Source organism: Eumetopias jubatus, unplaced genomic scaffold, assembly GCF_037043125.1.
Source record: "Eumetopias jubatus isolate StellerSeaLion01/CBP00866 unplaced genomic scaffold, mEumJub1_p1.0 scaffold_4, whole genome shotgun sequence".
Lineage (NCBI taxonomy): Eukaryota > Metazoa > Chordata > Mammalia > Carnivora > Otariidae > Eumetopias > Eumetopias jubatus.
Genome location: NW_028274810.1, coordinates 42,643,791 through 42,669,147, shown reverse-complemented (window position 1 = coordinate 42,669,147; position 25,357 = coordinate 42,643,791). Strand labels below are relative to the sequence as shown.

At 36.2% G+C, this 25,357-nt stretch overlaps 1 protein-coding gene across 3 annotated transcripts in view; it reads right to left on the bottom strand.

The window, feature by feature from the left end:
• Positions 1-2,121: 2,121 nt before the first annotated feature.
• The window catches only part of USP33 (ubiquitin specific peptidase 33), a 59,534-nt gene continuing 36,298 nt past the window's right edge, over positions 2,122-25,357 (bottom strand). For 2 of the 3 annotated variants that reach the window (XM_028102552.2, XM_028102550.2), the window contains exons 12-24: positions 24,337-24,452; positions 23,100-23,272; positions 22,903-22,997; positions 22,231-22,264; positions 19,845-19,890; positions 19,226-19,406; positions 18,441-18,567; positions 17,608-17,777; positions 15,989-16,070; positions 15,143-15,251; positions 5,635-5,737; positions 3,654-3,722; positions 2,122-3,311 (exon numbers count right to left, since the gene is read on the bottom strand). In XM_028102552.2, the coding sequence (XP_027958353.1) occupies positions 3,154-3,311; positions 3,654-3,722; positions 5,635-5,737; positions 15,143-15,251; positions 15,989-16,070; positions 17,608-17,777; positions 18,441-18,567; positions 19,226-19,406; positions 19,845-19,890; positions 22,231-22,264; positions 22,903-22,997; positions 23,100-23,272; positions 24,337-24,452 (1,463 nt within the window). In that variant the 3' untranslated portion in view covers positions 2,122-3,153. The remainder of the gene's footprint in view (positions 3,312-3,653; positions 3,723-5,634; positions 5,738-15,142; positions 15,252-15,988; positions 16,071-17,607; positions 17,778-18,440; positions 18,568-19,225; positions 19,407-19,844; positions 19,891-22,230; positions 22,265-22,902; positions 22,998-23,099; positions 23,273-24,336; positions 24,453-25,357) is intronic. The other variant, XM_028102551.2, reaches the window with a different exon arrangement.

Genomic DNA, 25,357 nt, shown 5'->3' with positions numbered 1-25,357 from the left:
CATGAACAGTCTCAACCTTCAGTGTCCACAGGTCCTTGGGCAGAAGTTCACATGGCTGAGAAAGAAAACTGACCTTAAACCCAAAGGGCTTATCTGATAAATCTACACCTGAATAGTGGCTATCATAATTATGCCTTCATAATTTTGCCAGGCATGAGTTAGTGAAGTCATTATCTACTTAGAAATTAAAGCCATGTTGGGGCATGGACTGGGATCCTAGACTTTCTGCCATTAGTGACATGTAAAAAGCACTGTAGGACTGTGTTATCTGTCAGGGCATATTATCTGCCCCCCAAATTGAGGAGAGAGACACATTTACTATGTACTTTATATCTTTTAAAGCATTTCCTTTCACAACAACCCAAGAAGGCAGAGACTCATTTTGCACATGAGGAAACCAAGGTCAGGAACTTGTCAAGGTTATACATACAGCTAGTAAGTGGCAGAGTCCGTGTTCAAATATGAGCAACTTAACTACAGTAGATTGATTGCATTAATAGCTTTAATCGTTCATCTCTCTCTGTATCCACACTTTTGCCATGTGACTTTTCAGTTCCTCTCATTAAAAGTAGGTTTTATTCCCACCTCCCTTATTTCTGGGTTTCACCATGTAACTTGGTTTGGCCAATGAGGTATTAGTAGATAGGACACATACAGAGGCTTGAAAACAACTTGCACCTCTGCCGTGACCAAAAGAACTAGCCTGGTGAAGAACACAAGAAACAGAGCCCAACACAAATGAGTGAGCTCAGCCAAGGTCACAAGACCTGCCTCGCCAATTCCCACTGACTGTAAATTCATGAGTGAGCTTAGCTGAAATCAGCCAAGGCCTGATTAGCTGAACTCCGCAGACTTGTAAAATAACTAAATGTTTTTGTACACCACTGAGTTTTTGTGGCTGTTACATAGCATTATTGCAGCAAAAGTAACCAATACAGGGGCGCCTGGGTGGCTCAGTCCGTTAAGTGTCTGCCTTCAGTTCGGGTTGGGATTGAGCCCCACCATCAGGCTCCTTGCTCTGTGGGGAGCCCGCTTCTCCCTCTCCTCCCCACTTGTACTCTCTGTCTCTCCTTCTCTCTCTCTCAAATAAATAAAATCTTAAAAAAAAAGAAAGAAATTTACTTGTGACTTCTGAGAGAAGAATAGGTTTTGGAATCAGACACATCTGGGTTTGAATTCGGACGCTTAGTTGTGTGTGCCTGGGCATATTAATCTGTAAACATGTTTAGCCTAGTGCCTAACATTTGCTAAGAATTCAGCATTAGTAGTAATTAGTAGTAGTTGTGTTATTATTAAAACAGTCTTGAATAGCCTGTTGTTTTTTTTCCCCCTGAAGAAATAGTTCTTACCTAATCCCCTGACCTGCAATCCTTCAAAATGGTAACAAGTATATTCAAACTTCTCACCTTGGAGAGTTAGGGGAGTAGCTTCAAAATACAGGGAAATTGCCTCTTTCTGATACAATTAACCACACATAATATTCCAAAGTTTGTTACAAAAATGGTAATGCTACTAACGAATGTGACTAATCCTATAATCTGTTTCAAAAGAATGCAGGGAGATATTATAGAATGGTGAATAACAGCACTGTGATGAAGTTACATTGCCTCTAGTTGGAGGAAACTTGTAACCTCTAGTTGGAGTCCCCTATCTGCCATTTCTTTGCTGTGTGATTTGGGACAAGCCACTTAACCTAAGTCATAAGGTTGTAATGAGGATTAAATATAAGTAAAGCACTTTAGTAGGTTGACTAAAACATCATAAATATCCAATAAATGGCAAGCAGTATTAAAAACAAACTTTTTGATTATCTCCTAATGCCAAAATTACAATAAACACTGGTAATTCAGAGATAGATCAATAACATTGTTGAATCCATGAAGAGGATCATACTCTAATTATGAGGCAGGAGAAAACTTAAAACTAGATATATCTTTTAAAAATTGAAATACATCTTAATGATTAAGCTCATCATTTCATTAAACATCAAAACTTTACATACTATACCAAAATGACTTATTTTGCATACCTCTGATGAAGAAATAACAGGAAGATATTATAATATTAACAAACTTTATACTTTTCATTCTTAATATCCATTAAATAAGTTCAACATCCAAGTTATAAATTTTAAAATCATTTTTATTGAACTAATTATAACAACACTGTTTTAGCTGGTGGCAGTTGCCCCACACCAAAACAAACCCATTGTGAATGCTATTCAACACTCAAAGTAATCCAGTTTTTTTATACTTGGAATATAGCTAAACTTTTGACATCACATAATCAGGCAAATAGCGGTGCATACTGCATACTGTATTATCCAAAAAGACTTTATGCATTTCATTAAAAAAAATCATTTTGCAAGTGGCTTCAGCTTTATCAACAATCTCATCAACACATTCCATACTTCATGCTCTCAAAATAAAAAGTGCCCTAAAACTAACTCTAAGTTTTTTACTGATTTTAATGAATACTATCCAGGGTTATAGGAATTAAAGTTTAACATTTTACAGTATAAGAGGCAATAAGTTACGGATATATGCTGACACAAATTCCACTCAAACTAAATACATCCTTGATACATTCAAAAAGACATACTGTAAATATTAATATGCTAGTTTATATGCTGCAGTGCAAAAGAAGTGACACCCTAACGTTTCCTGAGCTTTAGGAAATTAACATTTTTCTGACTACAATTCTCAATTTAAAATAGGCTCTTTATTATATGAAGCCATGTCAAAACTATACAATTAAATTAGGGTTTTGGAGAACTGAAAAGATTGGTCAGAGTTATGGTGTGTTAAGGTAATGAAAAAGTTTCCAAAGCAAAAGTATTTACAAAGCTACAAAGGATAGTATGGATTTGCATGTAGTATAAAGATCAAAGATAACCTACTGATTACCAAATGATCACAATTATCCCTTCTCTTTCAAAAATATTACACTGAAAGACTTTATGGTAAGTTATCTAGCATTAAATATACCAACCTGTAGTATATCACACATTTTAACACATTCTTCCATAATGCCCAGTAAGAAGGAATAAAATATTAAAAATCAAGAAAATAAACATGCTTTTAGGAATGTTTTTGCATGTGTATGTGAGAGGAAATGAAAATGATTTCTCATTAGAACTCTATACCCTCAAAATTACAAAGACCGAGTTTCTACTTCAATTTTTTCTTCTGCTTGTAGTATATCAGGGTCAACGTGAACAACTGGAGGTCGTAGAATAACTTCAGGCCCTCCACCATAAATAGACTGTAGAAAATTCCACGTTTCTTCAGAAATCTGACCAGAATCTGCTCCTAGAATTAAGTGCAAATAGAAAGAGTAATATTTACAAACCTATATATTCATATTGCAAAACCTTCATAATGTACCCCCCAGCATGAATCCTCCAGGGATAACTGAGTACTAAGGGAACACGAATTTCCAGACTACCAGCCCATTATGGTCTTAGTATTTTTTCCTAGCTCCTATCAACAGCCTTAAACCTTTCCTCAGATAACAAACACTGGCAGCTTTTCTACTATTTGTCCTCCTTCATATATGAATTATATCATTAGGATGGGTAAAAAAGTGGCACAGATGGCTAGTAATGTTATATTCTTAACAGTGACAAATGGCTTAAGTATTAGTCAACTTACCTTGCCTGAGCATCACATTGCCACATTTAGTGACTGCAATTTTAGTGTTATCAATAGGACCTGGAGGATCTAAGTCAAAAGGAAAAACAAAGGATCAAAATGCATACTTTTCAAAGAAATGTACCAAAGAATTACGTATTTCTGTGCCTGAAATAATTGAGGGATGTAACTATATAATCAAATTGATTATTTTGGGGCGCCTGGGTAGCTCAGTCATTGGGCGTCTGCCTTCGGCTCAGGTCATGATCCCAAGGTCCTGGGATCGAGCCCAGCATCGGGCTCCCTGCTCCACAGGAGGCCTGCTTCTCCCTCTCCCGCTCCCCCTGTTTATGTTCCCTCTCTCGCTGTGTCTCTCTCTCTGTCAAGTAAATAAATAAAATCTTTAAAAAAAATTTGATCATTTTGTAGTCAGATTATTAGAATTAATTTTTTTTTAAATTGTATTCTTTTTTAAGGGTTTTATTTATTTATTTGACAGAGAGAGACAAAGCGAGAGAGGGAACACAAGCAGGGCAGGGGGGAGTGGGAGAGGGAGAAGCAGGCTCCCCGCCGAGCAGGGAGCCCGATGCGGGGCTCAATCCCAGGACCCCGGGATCACGACCTGAGCTGAAGGCAGACGCTTAACGACTGAGCCACCCAGGTGCCCCTAGAATTAATTTTTAACCATCTTCTGAGCCTCTTCCTTTTGGGTCTTAGTTCCCTCCCCCACCCCAAATAGAACCAAGAAAGAAAAGGAGAGAGGCTCTCTCACTACCATCTAAAATCTCACTTTAACTATCCATTTGATGACCACAGGTTGAAATGCACTTTTAATGTTATAAAAGAACAATTCTTTTATAATTTAAAAAGAAATCATGTAATTCCTGAGTTATTTCAGACTGTCATTAAACTAAAAACAATAAAAGCATTATAAATTGAAATGTTAAAATATATCATTTTTTAATTTAAGGGGAAAAAAAACCTGTTTTCCCCCTGAATACAAAAGTACAGTGCATGTTTATTATTAAAAGCTGTAAAACAAGGGGCGCCTGGGTGGCTCAGTCAGTAAGCCTCTGCCTTCGGCTCAGGTCATGATCTCAGGGTCCTGGGATCGAGTCCCGCATCAAGCCCCACATAGGACTCCCTGCTCCGCGGGAAGCCTGCTTCTCCCTCTCCCACTCCCCCTGCTTGTGTTCCCTCTCTTGCTGTGTCTCTCTCTGTCAAATAAACAAATAAAATCTTTAAAAAAAAAAGCTGTAAAACAAAACAAAAAGGCACAAGAAGAAAAAATATTGTAATCCCATTACAGAAAATAGGCAGGTTAAATATCTTTGTGGTCTTTTTACCTTCGCGTATGTTTGCCATTTTTTTTAACTATGAAGGGTTCAAACTATGAATACAGTATTGTAACCTTTTTCATTTATCAAGAACATCTTTTTAATTATCACATACTGCCACAAAAATTATTTTTAAAGTCCGCATAGTATGTTACTGTAATGGTTAAACCATTATGTAACCAATCTTATTGTTGGGTGGATTTTTTTTAACTTTTCAATATTAAGATTGCAGACTAATTTTGTTCAGTTCCTTTATTCCTGCTATGAATATGCTGTAAGTCATGAAATAGGTTTAAAACAACTAACCAGAATATAAGCTAGAATGTTAGATCCCTGAGGGCAGGGATCTTTTTCTCTCTCTTTTTTTTTTTTTAAGATTTTTATTTATTCATGAGAGACAGAGGGGAGAGAGAGAGAGAGAGAGAGAAGCAGAGGGAGAAGCAGGCTCCCAAGGAGCAGGGAGCCCGATGCGGGATTCGATCCCAGGACCCTAGGATCATGACCTGAGCCGAAGGCAGATAGATACTTAACCATCGGAGCCACCCAGGCACCCGATCTTTTTCTCTCTTATTCACTGGTATAATCCCAAACGCATATAGATATCCAAAAAATATTCGTCAAACAAAAAATCAGCAATGAATTTCATTTTTCAGTTAACTACTTACCTCCATCTTTACCCTTCACAAAACTTTCCCATTCTCTAAACCACTGCATACTGATGCAATAAAAAGTAGCTGGAGAATCCTCCTCTTGGAATGCTCTGTTGAGCTACAGGGAGAAAAAAATCAGTCACCTAATATCTAGAACTTGTTTATAGCAGAACAATACAACCATTCTACTTCAGCATTTGATAAGGCCAATACCTCATGAAGAATGTGATGCACATTGATGCTAAGTTATCTTAGTACCACTGTAATACCTATTAGTAAGCAAGTCAGTCTAGGTTATGTCTCAAAATTTCCAAGTACACACACAAAAGAAGAATAAGACACTGGGTAAGTCAAAATGGTCAAGGCAAGTCTTCAAAACAATAAATACTCCACGTATTTATTAAATTTAAATATACTATATCCACTGTCTACCCTTTACTTCTGTTCACTTAAGATATTGGTGGACATGTTGTTACTACAAACACAATGCTGCAATGAATAATCTTGTACATGTCGTTTCACAAACAATATACATACATGTATAGGACAAATTCTCAAATGTGGTGGAACTAAGGTCCCTAAAGATGTTCCACTTCCTCTTCTAAGGCCGAAGGAAATGGGTATGTGACTCAACTAGGCAAAACTCTACTAGAAATGGAAATCTTCAGGAGTCATCTAATGGTGAGAATGAAGTCACTCCTATGTCAATTTTGTTAGCCACATACCCAGGGCTAGCTTGGTTCCTGAAATTCTGGACAATTCAATTTTTCCTTTTGATAAATTTCTTTTTTGCTTAAGTTAGCCAGTGCCTTCAATTAAAGAAGCCCAAGTGAAAGAATAACTGATATAGAAAGAAAGATAGAGGAAAAAGAGCCTAAGGAAAATGAAGGGTATCTGAAATTTACCCAACTGTACTAGGTGTGAAAAGACAGTGAGACTTCTAAAAATATTTCATTATGGGTAACTAAATGCCTATGGTACTATCCAAGGACAAAGACAGCCAAGTCCAGATAATGTCGCTCCTATAATCAAATCTATTAAAACCCTGTCATTGTCCCCAAAGATCCTTACAATAGCACAGAAGTATCTCCATAATCTGGCTCCATGATTTGACTTCATCTTCTAATAACTTTCTTCCTCATTTATTCACTCATGGTCACAAAGACCTCTTTGTTATTCTCAGAACCAAGCAGTTACTTTCCTGTCTCTTAAAGCTTTTGCATGACTACCCCCTTCTTTTCACACATATCTAAATACGTCCCTCACCTCCTTCGAGTCTTTATTTAAATGTCACTTTCTCACTAAGGCCTATCTTGATCACCCTATTTAAAAATGCACCTGACACCTCCCTTCATCACTGTACTCACTGTACTCTTCATCCCTCTTGTTCTGTTTTTTTTTCCTTTTCCAAAGAACTCATTACCTTTTAATATATCCTGTATTTTTTTTTATTAAATATAAGTTATTTATAACTTATGGGCAAGGATCTTTCTGGGATACAAGGTAGTTGTTTCCACAGAACAATGAAAGGCAATGAAAAATGTGGCTGTCTGATGGTTAACACATAAATCAAAGCATGTCTGTCTCAAGGTACAGAATTAAAGTTAGGACTTTCCATGATGCACAACTTATCCCTAGAGAACTGAGATTCCTGAAATGTAATATCAGACTGATTCTACCAGATGAATCCATTTAATTCATAGCATTACTGGGTTTGGATATTTTTAGGACTTCACACTGGAGTATTTCTTATGTGTCTAGGTGGGACTTTTTAAATATTAGGTAACTATAATTACCTCACTAATTTAAAGATACATGTTTTTTCTCTAGTTCTGGGAAATTTCTCTAAACTGTTGCCCTAAGTTGTTTCCCCCCTTCTATTCTCTTCTAAAATACCTATTAAAAAACACTGGATTCTATGTCTATCCAATATTCAAAACTTTTGATTTCCATCTGTTTATCTTTGTGCTTCATTTTAGGAGAAACGCTTCGCAAGATCTTTCAGAACACTAATTTGCTCTTCAGCAGTATTTATGCGGCTATTCAGTCAACTCATCTACTGAGTTCTGCTTTGTTTTTATGATATAATATCCTTACATATCTCCCTGAGGAACAATTGTATTTATTTTAAAGCATAATTTAAGAATTCTATGTATTAGAAGCTATCTAAGATAATTCCTTCTTCAACTGACCTAAGTTTCCGTATTTACTGCTCTATCCAAGCAGAAACCTTTATGCTTGCTGCCTTGTACAATGTAAAGGGCAGAATGCTGAGGTTATTACTGGTATGTCACTTTCAAGCTTGAAGCCTATGCAGTCATTTCCTATGGCCTTTGGTTTGCTTCTTCAGTCTGATCCTATCTACTTTTTTAATTTTTCAGAAACTACTTTTCCAGTCTACCAAGGGCACCGGTATCTGTACTTCAGTGTTAAATTTTATACTAACACATAGTTTTGTTTAAAAGAGGGGGGAGGTTCAGTAAATTTATAGTTTTGCAACCACCACCACAAACCAGTTTAGAACACTTCTAACACCCCAAAGAGTTCCCCTGCACCATTATTCTACAGTTTCTACAGTCCATCTCTTGTTCTCAGCCCCAGGAAACCACTGATTTACATTGTCTTTATTATTTCCCATTTTTCAGATGTTTCATATAAATGGAATTTGACATCACATAGCCTTTTCATGTCTATCTTCTTTCACTTGGCATAATGTTTCTGACATGCAACAACCATGTTGTTGCATGCATCAATAGTCCAATCTTTTTTTATTGCCAGTAGTATTCTATTGTAGAGCTACCATATTTTGTTTATCTATTTGCCAGCTAACATTTCAACTGTTTCCAGTTTGAGTCAATTATAAGGAATACTGCTATGAACATCTGGTATAAGGTTGTTTTTTTTTTAAAGTAAGCTCTACACCTAACATGGGCCTTGAACTCATCACTCCATGATCAAGAGTCACATGTTCTGGGGCGCCTGGGTGGCTCAGTCGTTAAGCGTCTGCCTTCAGCTCAGCTCATGATCCCAGGGTCCTGGGATTGAGCCCCGCATCGGGCTCCCTGCTCGGCAGGAAGCCTACTTCTCGGTCTCCCACTCCCCCTGCTTGTGTTCCCTCTCTCACTGTGTCTCCCTCTGTCAGATAAATAAATCTTTTTTTTTAAAGATTTTTTATTTATTCATTTGAGACACAGAGAGAGAGAGAGAGAGAGCATGAGCAGGGGGGAGAGCAGAAGGATAAGGAGAAGCAGGCTCCCTGCTGAGCCAGGAGCCCCATGTGGGGCTTGATCCCAGGACCCTGGGATCATGACCTGAGCCAAAGGCAGATACTTAACCATCTGAGCCACCCAGGCGCCCCAAATAAATAAAATCTTAAAAAAAAAAAAGAGTCGCATGTTCTACCAACTGAGCCAGACAGGCGCCCCCTGTGTACAGGTTTTTGTGAACATAAGTTTTCATTTCTCTGGAGTAAATACTCAGGGGTGACATTGCTGAGTCATGTGCTCAGTGTTTATTTAACCTACAAGAAACTGCCAAACTGTCATTTGGCATGTAACATTTTGCATTCCCACCAGCATATGACAATTCCAGTTGCTCCACATTCTTGCTAGCACTTGGTATTATCCACTTATTTTACCCATTCTAAAAATCGTGTGATTTTCATGATTTTTAAGTTGCATTTTCCTAATGGCTGCTGATAGTGTACCTTTTCATGTGTTTACTAGTCATACCTTCTTAGAAATAATATCTATTAAAAAAATTTTTTTTTTTTTAAGAGAGAGGAGGATGCAAGAAGGAGAGGGAAAGAGAATTTTAAGCAGGCTCCACTCCATACTCAGCACAGAGCCTGACAAGGGCCTCGATCTCACAACCCTGAGATCATGACCTAAGCCGAAATCAAGAGTCGGATGCTTAACCAACTGAGCCACCCAGGCGCCCCTATTTTCCTTGTTTTTAAACTGAAACATTTGTCTTGAGTTGTATGAATCCTTTATATAGTTTGGATATAGTCTTTTGATGACGTGTGATTTACAAATACCTAGAACTTACACTGGATTTGGTTCTAGCTTCCTAACCTACAACGTTTCTCCCAGTAACACCATTCTCGGTCTTTTCTCCTTTCACTATTCTTGGTCCTACTGAATGTCTAATTCACTGAGATAATATTCCACATTACTTCTGACTATGGAACTTATTTTACACAAAATAAATGAAGAAATAGGCTCACATCCCATGGGAGTCACTGACCTTATCATGTGGCATCACCTAAAAGCTGCTGGCCTATTGAAGACTCAGTTTTTGCATACGGGTGACAAAACTTTATGGGGTTGGTACTATCCTCTATGCTGTGGTAAATGATCTAAACCAGAAACCAATATATAGTGTTGTTTCTCCCATAACCAGAATACATGAGGCTAGGTACTAGATAAATAAAGTAGGAGGATGTATCCACTAGCACCTAATGACATATTCCCGAAAGCTTTGCTTCTCATCTCAACTTTGGCCTCTACTAGTTTGGAGGTACTCGATTCTAAAGGGAAACAATGGTTTTACTGGACTGAAAGTTGAAATACTCCTCTGGTTATGTATGGTTCCTCACATCACTGAACCAAAAGGCAGAGTGGGTTACAGTACTGGCTATATAAAGGGTGAAATAAAATGACCACTACACAACAAGAGCAAGGAGGATTATAGCTGAAAACCAGATTAAACCCACTGTATTCGTTTCAGAGGGCTGCTGTAACAAATTACCACAAACTTGGTGCCTGAAAACAGCTATTTCATCTCCCAAAGTTCTGGAGAAAAGAAGCCCAAAATCAAGGTACTGGCAGGAACATACTTTAGGGTAGTTAATTAGGGGAAATTCTGTTTCTTGCCTCTTCAAGCTTCTACTTTGTGGCTGTATATTCTAATCTCTGCCTCCTGTCTTCATATGGCTTTTACCTTTTCTGTGTATCTCTTCTGTATGTCTCTTTATAAGGACATTTATCACTGAATTTAGGGTCCATGCAGATAATCCAGGATGACCTCATCTCAAGATCCTTAAATTATTTACATATGCAAAGACCCTTTTTCAAGTAAGGTCACATTCACAGTTTAGGTCAATTCACATAGATTAGGACATGGAGATACCTTTTTTGGGGACCACCATTCAACCCACTGCAAGCACCATTCAGTATTTCCATACCCAGAGGTTAAAAGCTAATAGACAACTAGAGAAATCTAAACCAGGCAAGATTACAAAGACCTCAGATTCTTCTGAAACGATGGTCTGGGTTACTTTACCAGGTAAACACGACCACAACCAACTGAAGTGCCGATTAAGAAAACAGGGAATATGGAACGGGTAAGTGATCAGCTGTAGACATACATTTCTTCCTTACCGCATATATGTATCTCTAAACATTTACCAAATCTGTAAAAAATTATCAATTTACTTTTCAAGTTTTTTTAAAGATCTTATTTATTTGAGAGAGAAAGCACGCACGTGCGCACGAGCGAGCACAGAGGAGGGAGGGCAAGGAAGAAGCAGGCTCCCCACAGAGCAGGGAGCCCGAGGAGGCGGGGCTAGATCCCAGGACCCTAAGAGATCATGACCTGAGCCAAAGGCAGATGCTTAACTGACCGAGCCACCCAGGCGCCCCAATATTCTTTAAATTACAGTATAAAAGAGAGACTGTGACTGAACTGACTGAACTAAAGATGAATGACAAACATCCAAAAGTGGATATAGTGACTCATAGAACTTTGGGTCTCCCAAGTTTAGGAAAAGGTAAGTGCAGCATGTATTAGTACATGAGCTAGTTGCGAGGTGTTAAATAGAAACATGATGCTGTTGCTACTGCTGTTGCTTACATGTATGAATGTGTATGAATGCTGAGCTGACAAGAGGCAGACTTTACTGTACGGCCCATAACGCATCATTTCCATTCATTCTTAGACTCTTCTGTGAAGAGGAGAAGCCTACGTTTTCCAGGATCCCATGCCAGTAGTATTCCAGGTTAGACACTATCAATGGTATATGCTATATATGGAAGTCAGGAAAAGAAATTTTTTCTCCCCTCTGGTGGGAGCTGTGACTGAGGCATCCACAGATGGCATAAATAGGATTTTGCCACCACTTCCAAGAATCCTTCACTTGGTATCATAGGCTAACCTCTTTAACAGCAGCATCTTGCATTTTATGAGCACCCTCAGAATAACCCACCAGGATCCTGAGATTAGCAGCTTATCAGGCTTATTAGATTTCTGAGCATTCGCCTGAGATTTACCAGTGGCAAGCAGTAGAGATAATTCCCAGAGTTTTTGCACAATTTTTAATTTTTTAGCTTTGAAACAATCTCAAACTTACAGGAAAACTCCAATGTAACACAAAGAAATTTTCTTTCCTCAGACCACTGGCAGTAAGTTGCTAAACATGTTCCTTTCCTCCAAACATGGTGCATATTTCATATGTACAAGGACATTTTCCTACACAACTAACACAAATAACAAAAATCTGGAAATAAACATTGATATGAATCAGCCATTTCTCCAAGGAAGGCTGGTACCTTTTAGTGGAGAAAGATGTCAAGAAGCCAAAACCTGATGAGAGCTAGGTATGTTTAATCCTACTGAAATTATCATTGCTCCCAGCCCCTTTTAATAACAAAGTTAGGGAATTAACATATGTACATCATTTGTTTCTATACATGTATACGCACACACATTTGTACCTATGTATGTATGTATGTATGACCATGAGTTCACAAAGGTACCTACAAGTCCAACCTAATACTAATAGCACAATCCATTTCAGTTTTCTCCCTCACCACATTTGTAACTCTCTTATTTGACAATGAGAAATCTGGCTCTCATTGTACTTATTATTTAATAAATTCTATATATGGAACCAATCCCTAAGTCTATCACCCAACATCCCGTAATCCCCAGCCAACATGGGTATCCGTTCTCATCTTGCCTGGGCTTCAACACCCTTGACTGGGTGCACACCACATAAGAAGCTTTCCTTAACCTGTATAGGCTCTGAAACCCTTCAATACCCCCATTCCTACCTCCAGCATGGCAGCCTACCCTACTCCCAGATTTCCTGAGTCAGCAGTGGTCTTCTTGACCTTCACTGCCCAGTCCTTTCAGTAGTCGTTTAAGTCTTTCTTTGCCTATATTCTTATTATACTCAAAATACTTAGAATGGCTCCTTTCCCCAAGCCCTAACGGATATAGTCATTAGCCATTTATTTAAGCATTCATGGAATGAACTATTTTAAATATTCAACAAAAATTTGCCTCCTTAGGTTTAGGAAACAAATGAGGCCCAAGCACAATAAACAAATCGATACCTATACTATCTTCCTGTGTGTGTGAAAATTTCTTCACTTTAGGCAACAGCACACACAAACAAATCCTAAATCCATGAAAAGAAGCAGGTGTATGTGTGTATGTGTAAACGTGTGCTGGGCAGCCGTAACATGAAACATACTGTTCATCTGTCTATTTAACAACTTCCCCTTTTACTGAATCTCAATTTTCTCTTAAAAAATTACCATCCCTCCACCAATACAGTCTTAGTAGGGTTTTTTTTTTTTTTTTAAAGATTTTATTTATCCATTCGCCAGAGAGAGACACAGCAAGAGATTCCGGGAACACAACAGAGGGAGTGGGACAGGCAGAAGCAGGCTTCCCACTGAGCAGGGAGCCCGATGCAGGGCTCGATCCCAGGACTCTGGGATCATGACTTGACCAGAAGGCATACACTTAACATCTGAGCCACCCAGGTGCCCTCAGTCTTAGTAGGATTATCAATGCATATGCCTCTAAGGTGACCCAAATTCTAGGATTCCCTACTGGGGATTTGGGTCATAATATACAGTTGGAGCTATGCTACTGACAATAGCACTTTGAAAAGACTTACTTCTTGCTACCTACATAATTGGAACTGTACTAGTTCGTGTCCATAAAACCTGGTTGTTTAACAGTGTACATAAAATAGGGGCACCTGGGTGGCTCAGTCGTTAAGCGTCTGCCTTCGGCTCAGGTCATGATCCCAGGGTCCTGGGATCGAGCCCCGCATCAGGCTCCCTGCTCGGCGGGGAGTCGGCTTCTCCCTCTCCCACTCCCCTGCTTGTGTTCCCTCTCTTGCTCTCTCTGTCAAATAAATAAATAAAATCTTTAAAAAAAAAAAAACAGTGTACATAAAATAATAACCTAGGGATGCCTGGGTGGCTCAGTTGGTTAAGAGTCTGCCTTCGGCTCAGGTCATGATCCCAGGGTCTCCATCTGCCTGCTGCTTCCCCTGCTTGTGCTCTCTCTCTGACAAATAAATAAAATCTTTGAGAAATAATAATGATAATAATAATAACCTAGACTGGTAATATGCTATAATTAACCAGTAATACTATGACTGTTTCTCCTCTTTAATTACTTACTTTATTACTTTTCAATGACTTCATTTTGCCTCTCTGAATTAGTGCATGTTAAATGTTTCTTTTTTCTCAACCACTGTGATGTTTTAAAACTTCAGAGCCTAAGACCCTCAAATAGTTCTGAGCCCACAGAAAGAACCTGAATTTGCATATGGATGGGTCATTCAGTCAACATATACACATTTAAATGATTCTGAGTAGAGTTGGCACACAATGTTACATTTTAGCTTCAGGTAGAGGACAGTGATTCCGTAAGTTTATACATTATACTGTGTTCACCACAAGTCTAGCTGCCATCTGTCTTAATCCATCCCTATTACAGTATCATTGACTATATTCCTTATACTGTGCCTTTTATTCCTGTGACTTATTCATTCCATAACCAGAGCCTGTATCTCCTACTCCCCCACATTTAGATGGTTTTTAATTTACTTGCATGTTGATCCTTTTCAAAAAGTAGATAATCTGATGTATTTTAAAACTGCCAAAGACTAATTCCACTGTATTGGTAACTGTGAAAACTGCAGATATAGTTTACACTTCCTTAAAAAGATCAAACAGATTATTTCTAAAAAACAAAAACAAAACACCCAAAAACAAGCAAACAAATAAGAAAAACCTAGTTGTTTAGCTCTTCCTATTGATTATGTGACCACTTTCGGATTGTTGCTTGCAATCAAGGAATGCTTCATAATATACTCATTTTGAAGGGTATATTTGTAAGTATAGACAGTCCCACAAAACAATACTATATTTCACAAAAAGATGGAAGTAGAGAATGCAGTCTGGGTATATGCTTTCAGAAAAACACTAACTAAAGAAAACCTATAATCTGCCATTTCAGTAGATTACTTGCAAATGCCAATCCGTAAAACAAAATTTATTACCAACCATGAAAATAAAACCCCACAAAAGAACTTAACTCACTAGAATTTTAGTGACCTGTCTCTCACTGTTATACACCCAGAACACTTAAAATCTATTACAACTCTTTCATCTAATCATTTCATTAATATAATATAGTTAACATAATAATAGTTCTACTAATTGTCTGTTCTTTATCCTAGATCACATTTACAATTCAAAAAGCATCACTTTACCCGAATAAAAATTTCCAATTCAGTTTTTCTTCTTTTTTCAATTTTCTCCACCTCAATTTGGCAAGTGTGACAAATGTACAGATGGTTGACAGCTGGTCCTCCTCCATACCTAAAGCATGAAGAATTTAATCATTACGATAATGCTGAAGAAAGTGGATGCTCTAGGAAATTTGTCTCCAACTTTGAGTCAATGGCTAAATCTCTAGTAAAGAATAAATCCCCACAGAAAAATTCTCAATCATAATTAAACTAATGTAAAAATCATATGATTATAACAACTTGATTTTGTTTATCAGGGTCAACGACTCAAATTTATTGACTAACCCGCTTTATATTTCAACTTTCCCTTACGGCTATTTCTGCTACCAAATATGTTAGTGGCAACAACACAAAGTAAAAGAAGTGGCTTTCAAAAATTACAATACAACATAAATCATAGTTCAGTGCAGCCATAGTCTTAATCAAGTTTTAATCAGAAGGAGGCTTTTGCTGGCCTCTCAAGAATTTTTTCAGTATTTAACTAAGAAAACATAGTAAGGAAATTATATATGAAATGTTTTAAAATAAAATTTAAAACTCTAAAATTTCAGAGTTAAATATCACCTATGCTTTTACAGAGACAGACAATTAGAACATAAAAATTAGGATTATATTATCTAGATTATGGCCACATTAACTACAAAGTCTTCCTATTCAAACTTCAGAATGAATAATGATGGAAAACAGGATTTTCTACATAAGCAACATAAAGCACAAGGAGCATATGTGAAATAATACAATTCCCTTTTAACAAGTTTCACCAACTGATTTTCACAATACCATACTGTCTGATTTTAAAAAACAAACCTGCTATATAGGTTATCCCAAATGTTCTGAGGCAGCATCAAAACCAGGTCTTCAATGTAACCAGCTTTTCGTGGAGGAACACCTAAAAAAGTTCAGATGGGTGTGTCTCATTCTTAAATTCCTTTATACAACTTTCAAAGGTAAAACGCATTTCTAAACTGATTAATCACTGGCATTTTTAAATCATTTTTCTTAAAAATTAATAAGCATTTCTGGTGATTATGTTCCTAAAAATGAACATATTTCTTGAAGTACAGAAAAATCAGCTAACCAAGATCTTCAAGTAACTTATGTAAATCTTTACTAAACCTTTACTATGTACTGGGAGAAATCAAAGAAAAATAGGAGACAAATCTTTCCTTCATAGAGCTTGAGCTAGCAAAAGAACTGAGGCATTTATATACCTAACTATAATAAAAGGCAGTCACAAATAAATACCATTAAAAGTTTATGGGGAGATTCAGAACTGGAAGAGCATTATGTTAGTAGTTCAAGTGGGGAAATAATAAGAGATAAATTCACATACAGAAACTTTCAAGGTTTAGGTTTCTATATCCACTACAGGATATTCCTACTATCTCTTGTGGTTTCACTACAAAAATAGTCAATTAACAAGAATATTGAGTCTTGGGCGCCTGGGTGGCTCAGTCGTTAAGCGTCTGCCTTCAGCTCAGGTCATGATCCCAGGGTCCTGGGATTAAGCCCCACATCGGGCTCCCTGCTCAGTGGGAAGCCTGCTTCTCCCTCTGCCTCTCCCGCTGCTTGTGCTCCTGCTCTCACTATCTCTGTCTCTGTCAAAAAAATAAATAAAATCTTAAAAAAAAAAAAAAGAATATTGAGTCTTCAACCATGAAATTTAATCAAGGTGTCACACTAAGGTGTTATTTTTCATGGGTACAAACACGAACATAGCCGATCACAAAGGCTTAAGTTATATGTAGCAAATACGTATATGAAGCTTTTTTGTTAAATTTCAAATACATTTTCATACTCAGGAAAAGAGCCACCTATTAATTTAGACAAAAGGGATAAGAATCATGGACACAGCTGGCAGCTGAATGCCTTTCGGCCGAGAAAAACAATGTGTAATAGAAGTGCTCACTGTACCATAACTGGCTGTGTATATCTCTGCCTCTACTATGAAATTAGAGTTTAGAGGACAGAAATAGTATCTTTGGTATTCTCAGGGTCTAGCACAGATACTCAATAAGTATCTCTTCAATGAAGAGGCTACAGATGGCCTATAAATCGAAGAAAAAGCCAATTTCTGGAACTAGAAAATTAAATACATTTAAGTTAGACTGAAGATGAAGAAATGAGAAATAAATGGAAGAGGAAAACTCTTGATTCTTCCTAATTTGTAAATTATTTTTTTTTAAGATTTTATTTATTTGAGAGAGAGAATGAGAGAGAGAGAACATGAGAGGGGGGAGGGCCAGAGGGAGAAGCAGACTCCCTGCCGAGCAGGGAGCCCGATGTGGGACTCGATCCCAGGACTCCAGGATTATGACCTGAGCCGAAGGCAGTCACTTAACCAACTGAGCCACCCAGGCACCCCTAATTTGTAAATTATTTAACAGCAAACCCCTACCACTACTTTTCATTACAAAATTTCTTACCTCCATGAATACAGAGAAAATCATTATTTGAAATAGGGCCAGGCTCAGCAAAGGTCTTAAATTTATTTAGCCACTGTCGAGAAATATAAAATTGAAGGAGACTTGGCTCCATTATGTTCAATAAATTTGAAATCCTTCGTCTCTCTTTTTGTGCCTCTTCACTGCTTTTCCTGTTAACAACAACGATTCATTAAACTTAATATGCATTTTACTCCATCAGACTCGTAAATGGATTTTTCCTCTTCCTTATTAGACTGAGCACACACAGTAATACTATGACTCTTATTAGGCTTGGGACTTATTCAAGAGCAATATACTCTGTATCACCCCCCCCAACTACATTATATACCCCTAAAGGGAAACACTGTATCATAACTACTGATGATCCACCTAACTACTGGCACACAGTAGGCATTCAAATGTTTGTTAATAAGATCTAAATAATGTTTTCTTCTTTCAGTAGCTAGTATTTAACCTTTTACAAGATACTGAAAAATACCAAAGATCCATTTTTATAGTAATACCTCCTTTATTAGCTATTTTAGGAGAAAATTTGGTACTTAATTCCTACCATCAGTGCCTAATTTATCAAAACTAATCTTTCTAAAACAAAATCTATTCCTCTGCCCTTCAACTAAATGATTTAACATTTTCCTAAGAAAAGATCATTCTGCATGCAACCTTTCACTTTACTCACAAAATGAAATAAAAATAAAACAACTTTTAATCTTTACTCAGTAATACATTTTGAAAGTCTTAGAAGTTATAAACCCAAAGTGAGATGTTCTTCCATATTTGTCAAAATAGCCTATCCATGAGAATTACTTCCTTACCTGTAGAAAAGAACATAAGCTTCTGCATTTTGTACAGTAGATTCTGAAACTTCAGTGACACTCTGATCATCAAATTCATACCAGAGATTATTTAAATTGTTTCGGCAGTAGGCAATATAGTGTCCACCTGAATTTGAAGAGAAAAAATTTAAATAATTTCAATAATACAAAATTAACATAAGAATCAAAGTACTTTTTTAAAAAAGATTTTATTTATCTGAGAGAAAGAGAGAGAGAGAAAGACAGAGAGCACAAGCAGGGTGAGGGGAAGAGGGAGAAAGACAAGCAGACTCCCCGCTGAGTGGGGAGCCCAACTCAGGGGCTCAATTCCAGGACCCTGAGATCATGACCGCAGTCAGAAGCCTAACCAACTGAGCCACCCAGGCGCCCCAAGAATTAAAGTACTTTTTGAATCCTTAGTTCTTAGCAGAGACTGAGATATGCAAGAACTATACTCATATTTTTTTCCAGTATATATCCTCACCACCACCACTTGAAATGAAAATAAGGACAAAAATATAATCTTTAAAAAAAGTGTAAAAATGATGTTAACGTCCTTATTAAATTTTATACAAAATATAATTTCCAGTATTTCAAACTTCATAGCAAAATTATTCAATTTCCTAAAATTTTCTGCCATGTTTTTGACAACCAAAATAAAATTAAAATTAAAAATATATCTATTTTTACATTTTTCTTTTATTTACTCAAGTCTTATTTAAGAGATCAATTTAGATGGTTACTTTTTTTTTTTATCTAGACATATGTCAAACCTATATACTTACTACTTGCAGTTCCATGATGACAAATGACTGACAGAAGATCATAGGTAACAATCTGAACTGGACTATCTTTAGCAAGAAATGGCTGAAGATCCAGACCTTCCAGTGGAAATGAAACATGGGTACTGATTTTGGTGGAAAACATCAGTTCATGTCTGAATCTTTTAAGATGGATGCATAAAATCTAAAAGATAAAGATTATTCAAAATTCTATTGTTTTGTATGCTAGATAAAGGAATCTATTATATATAGATATTGAATTAAGTGTCAAGGTTAAACATTACCCTGCCATTATGATAACCTGATTCCAGAGATACTGAAATATAGAAATGGTGAAACCTGGTACTTCCTAATAAGTTCACAGCTACTAGCTTTTCTAATTTTATATTTTATAACCTTCAAGATCCTACAAGGTCTGATTAAACTATGGTCAACACAGTTTTACATATAAGGGCACTTATTTGCTATGTAACTCAGTATCTTAAAAATGGATAATCCTAATAGGGTATATAAACACAGCAACTGGTCAATAGAACCATTCCATTCTTCAACTATGCTACATGGTATTATGTTACAGTCTTATGTTCCTACAACATAAACTTAACTATAATAAAGCCCATACCTCAGGAAATTTTTGTACTTTACAAAACTTTACTCCATTCCTTAACCTGGGGAGGAACAAAAAAAAACAAATTTAAGTAAACCTGTTTCCCATATGAATCTACAAAAGCTTTAGTTCAGTTTTATTTTGTTTTTTGTTTTTTTTTTTAAGTACACTGCACACCCAGTGTGGAGCCCAACTTAGGACTTTGAACTCACGACCCTAAAATGAAGACCTGAGCTGAGATCAAGAGCCAAACATTCAACTGACTGAGCCATCCAGGCATCCCTAGTATTTTTAAATATACAGCAAAATCTTTTAGAAAACACAAGGACAAAAAATGCTCACTACTGAATTATATGCTACTAATTTAAAAATACATAATAGTAATGAAACACTGGAGTCCCTTTTGTAAAAAAAAAATATTTACAATATCAGTAATAAAAATTTAGGGAGTTGTTAATTCTCTGATGAAAGTTATCTTTTTAAACAAATGTGCTAGTGTTATGGTCTGGCTATGCCTTTATAACATCCAGATACCAAGTAAAACTGGGTAAAATAAAAAACCAATTTTATAGAATTGGTTGATCAGGTCAATATATTTTAACTTTTTTTTTTTAGTTTTTTGTTGTTATTGTTTTTTTTTTATTTTTAAAGATTTTATTTATTTATTTGACAGAAAGAGAGAGCACAAGCGAGGGGAGCGGCAGGCAGAGGGAGAGGGAGAAGCAGGCTCCCCACCATGCAGGGAGCCCAATGTGGGCCTCAATCCCAGGATCCTGAGGATCATGACCTGAGCCGAAGGCAGATGATTAATTGACTAAGCCACCCAGGTGCCCCTTTGTTGCTGTTTTTAAGTAATCTCTACACCCAATATGGGGCTTGAACTCACAACCCCGAGATCAAGACTCACAAGCTCTACCAACTGAGTCAGGTGGGCACCCCTGTAACTTTTACTTTTTTTTTAAATATATATATAACCTTTATTATTATTTTTAAATTGAGGCATAATTGACATGTAATACTGTATTAGTTTCAAGTGTACAATGATTCAATATTTGTATACATTGCAAAATGATCACTACAATAATTTTAGGTAACAACCGTCATATATAGTCACAAAATTTTTTCTCTTTTCTTGTAATGAATGAAAACTTTTAAGATCTACCATCTTAGAAACTTTCAAATATGAAATACAGTATTATTAACTATAGTCACTATGGTGTACATTACATTTCCATGATTTAAATTATAACTGGAAATTTGTACCTTTTGACCTTCTTCACCCATTTTGCCCATTCCTCACTCCCACTTTGGCAATATAATCTTTATTCTTAAATGTGGAAACACATAACTTGAGTTCAAGGGTGGTTATTATTAATGATCAATATTAATGTACACTTGACAGATACCTACTTTGGATTTGGGGCAGATGCAAGGTTCTTTTCCATCTTCACTATTATCTTTTTCCTAGTTAATGTTTTCAAGGAAAGTTCCCCCTCCAGGCCACTCCCTCTTCAGCTATTAGCTACAGCTTCCAAGACAAACTAATAAATACTTTCCAATTCATTAGATTTTTCTTGTAGAAAGTACAAAGCAGCTTTTCATCCTTATTGGCCAAACAATACGCCATTTTTTTGTCATGAGAACCAACAGTCACAGATCACCATTTCCCTAGATTTATTGCTAAACAGCCAGATGTTTGTTATTATGAAAGTTCTAGTTATTAGGACACCATTATTCTTCTATTACAGAGATTCAGAAAAACTCTCCAGTTCACACAAATAGATCTGTCTTCAATTCTATTACTTTTCTTTTCTAACTTACCACCAAGAAGCCTTAAAAGTTTAAATTATTACAAGACATTTAAAAGGCAACTAGCAGATGTAAAGAAATACCGTACTTTTCTTAACTTTCTATTCTGCCATCATACAACAGGTAACATCAAAGTTGGTATAACGTTTCTGAATTTTCTACAGATTTGAAAACTAAGTACCTTTATAGTCACTGACTTCCTGAATCTAGTCTGTTAACATGGTAAGTCAGAAGAGAACACTGTCTTATTTATGATGGCAAAACTTATATAATCAAACTGTATGTTACATATCCTAATATATCTTTTATACCATATTTAGAAAATGTTTTATGGAAAATTACACACTTATTTTATCTCAAAATATATATAAACTTCCACATCTTAGATAAGCCTATTAAATTTATCAAACTTTTACCTAAAATTTGTTTTACAGAACAACCTGTCTCTTTATTTTTCTAGGACAAAGTTTACTAGCCTTTATTTTTCTAAGTAAGGTGCAAAATTAGCCTCACATACCCAATTCAAATGAACAAGAAAAATACCATTTATAATACAAAACATGCGATTCAAAGCACTGTCAATGACACTTACTTTTTGCATTTTTCACAACTGTACATATTGTCACCTGGAAATAGAACATATCTGGTCATTCCTCTCAAAATAAAAGTAATTTATTTTCTTTTGGTTCTGCAATTCTTGGGAGTTTGCCACATGCTGATTTTGCAGCACAGTAACACAAGGCTCACATTTTTTAGTCTCTGCTCAACAGTCAGTTCATGATATTTACCTTGCCTAAAATACCCTCAGCTCTCTCTCTTTTCAACCTTGAAGGCCTATCTCAAGTAACATCCTTTCCATTTATTCACTCAACGAACTTTACTGACTGCCTGTTACATATGCCAGCAAGGTGCCGAACACACAAAAACAGTGGAATATCTTAAATATTATGGAGGATCTCAGAGTACTCCATATATACAAGTCTTTTATATGGGTTGAATCTTCCCTTCGTTGAATCCCAGCGCCTTTTTAAGACACCTCACCTACCATATTGTCTTATACTACAGAAATTTGTATAAATTATTTCAGGATATGATTTATGTTACTTATGTTACCATAGCAGATACTGGCAACTATGTTGATAGGGGCAAGTACTATTTAAGCCGCCTTAAAACTTAGCTTTTTTATATACATTTTATATTTAGTCCCACTAGTATTTGAGATCACTCACAAATTAGCCAAGGTTGAAAACTGTTTCATATTTACCTTTTAGTTCATCTCTGGCGAAGAAGGCAGCAAGACAATCTTGCAAGGTTACTATTGGACCCCAAAACCAGCTAGGAACACATGAGACAACAAACCTGAAACATTATCGACAGAAAAAAAAAAAAGCAAGTGTTCTGCCAGTACAGCAGAAACAGCAGTTTTAACAATCAATTAATACAAAGAAAATACATACATACCTCTTCACATATTCCATGAAAAAAGCTATCCACCCTTGTGGAGCATATGCCTCGCCACATGATCCTGCTTTGACTATAGAAGTTGGGTGACTGGATGAATGCAGCTTAGCAAGGTCTTCCTTGCCGGGAATTGGCAAGGACAGATCTTGAAAGGTCTCGAGGGTTACAGACACCTAAAATTGTTCCGTGTTTAAAATGGAATGAAAATAATCCAACACAAACATAATTATAAGAACAAATCTTAGACTGCACAAAGCAATTTATAAGCAAAAACCGAAAAAAAAATCACTAACAGTAATGGCAATAGCAAAAATACTTGCTCTGAACCAGGTGCTGTTCTAAATTTAATCTTCACATAAACCTTATGAGGTAACTACTAACATGCCCATCAGTCGAGGACACTGTGGCACAGAGAAGTACATCCAGACACTATAGACTCAGTACCAAACTCTTAAGGACTACTATGGTATTTATTTTCGGAAATGACCTCTCATGATAGTTTTTAAATGTTTTTTTAAAAAAGAAGTAAAACCTGCCATGTAATTCTTAAATAGCTGAAAACATTTCAGGATGATTCCATTTAAATATCTGGTACCCAAATAGCCTACATTAAAATGATCCTATTGAAAGCCCTTGGATTTGACTTACAAATCTAACACAATAATTAAAAACTTATTTTTGAGGTTTTTTTGATATAAGTCATTTTATATTCCTTAATTCTGAGATTTAGAGATATGATTTTAATTTATGCTCGTATCAATCTGACACTACCTTTATTATCTGAGCCCTAATCTTAACATAAGAAAATATTTATAAGCCACACCACCAAATGTAGAAGATACATTCACAGCCTTGTGCCTGTGAATAACAAGTTTCCCAGCATATTAATTTTGCCAGCCTTGGGAGAATATGCATGTGTTATCATTTACTGTTGCTGAGCAACACATCACCTTTAAATGTGACCAGAAATGAAAAACTGAGTTAATTCTTGCTTCTAATGCATACCTGTCCAATGACAAGTCAAGACCCATCCTTTCAAAATGTTGCTATTACTTCCAAAAAACAAATTCTACTCCTAGAATCAATTTATACTGATGTAAACACAAGAAATGCATGTATAACCCTCAGCAGCAAGGAGAAAAAAATTAAACATTTCATTCCATTTGTCAGGTTTTTGTTTTGTTTTAAAGAGCATTTGACAGAAATTCCCTGTGCATTATAATTCCCTCATACTCACCCTGTCACAAGTCAGACACTGCACTGAACTAATAATTGTTCCATCAAATATGTCTGAAATAACACTTCGGTATTTCTTATGCTGTTTTTTTCTCTTTGGAGATGATGCAGATTGAGCTAGGATTGAAAAACAAGTGTAGAACATTTTTTTTAAAAATTAAGGTAGTTCAAGAAAAGGGGAGTATGTCAGAGGGGGAGACGAACCATGAGAGATGATGGACTCTGAAAAACAAACTGAGGGTTCTAGAGGAGAGGGGGGTAGGGGGATGGGTTAGCCTGGTGATGGGTATTGAGGAGGGCACATTCTGCATGGAGCACTGGGTGTTATGAACAAACAATGAATCATGGAACACTGCACCAAAAACTAATGATGTAATATATGGTGATTAACATAACAATAAAAAAATAAAGCTAAAAAAAAAAAATTAAGGTAGTTCCTTTAGCATTTTTCTCTGGAACCCTTAACAATAAAATTTACTATGCTAATGGAATTTTGTCCAAATACCATTCAAGAGAATTACTTAAAAAAAAAAAATCCCTAAGAGAAACCAAGATGAAATAGGGTGTTTGGTCTCCTCAGCTCGACTTCAATCAGAATAATTTTGCTTCTACTTATTTGTTTTTGCATCCAAGTAAGGCCTTATTTGAAAAAAGGATTCTATAACTAAGTTTTGAGAGTTTTTTAATATATTTTGGGCACAAGCCCTTTGTCAGCTATGTGATTTACAAATATTTCCTCCCAATCTTATTTTTTCAATCTCCTAATAGGGTCTTTTGCCAAGAAAATTTTTAATTTTTTCTTTTATGGATATTGCTTTTGACATCTTTAAAAAACTTTTTGTCTAACACAAGGTCATGAAGACTTCCTCCTTCCTATATTTTTTCCTAAGAGTTTTCGAAGTTTTACATTTTATAATACTGGAATTCTCATACATAGTCAAGTGGGAACGCAAAATTATACAGCTATTCTGGAAAACAATTTCATATAACATTAAGCATAAAACGAATGTAAAACTCAATAA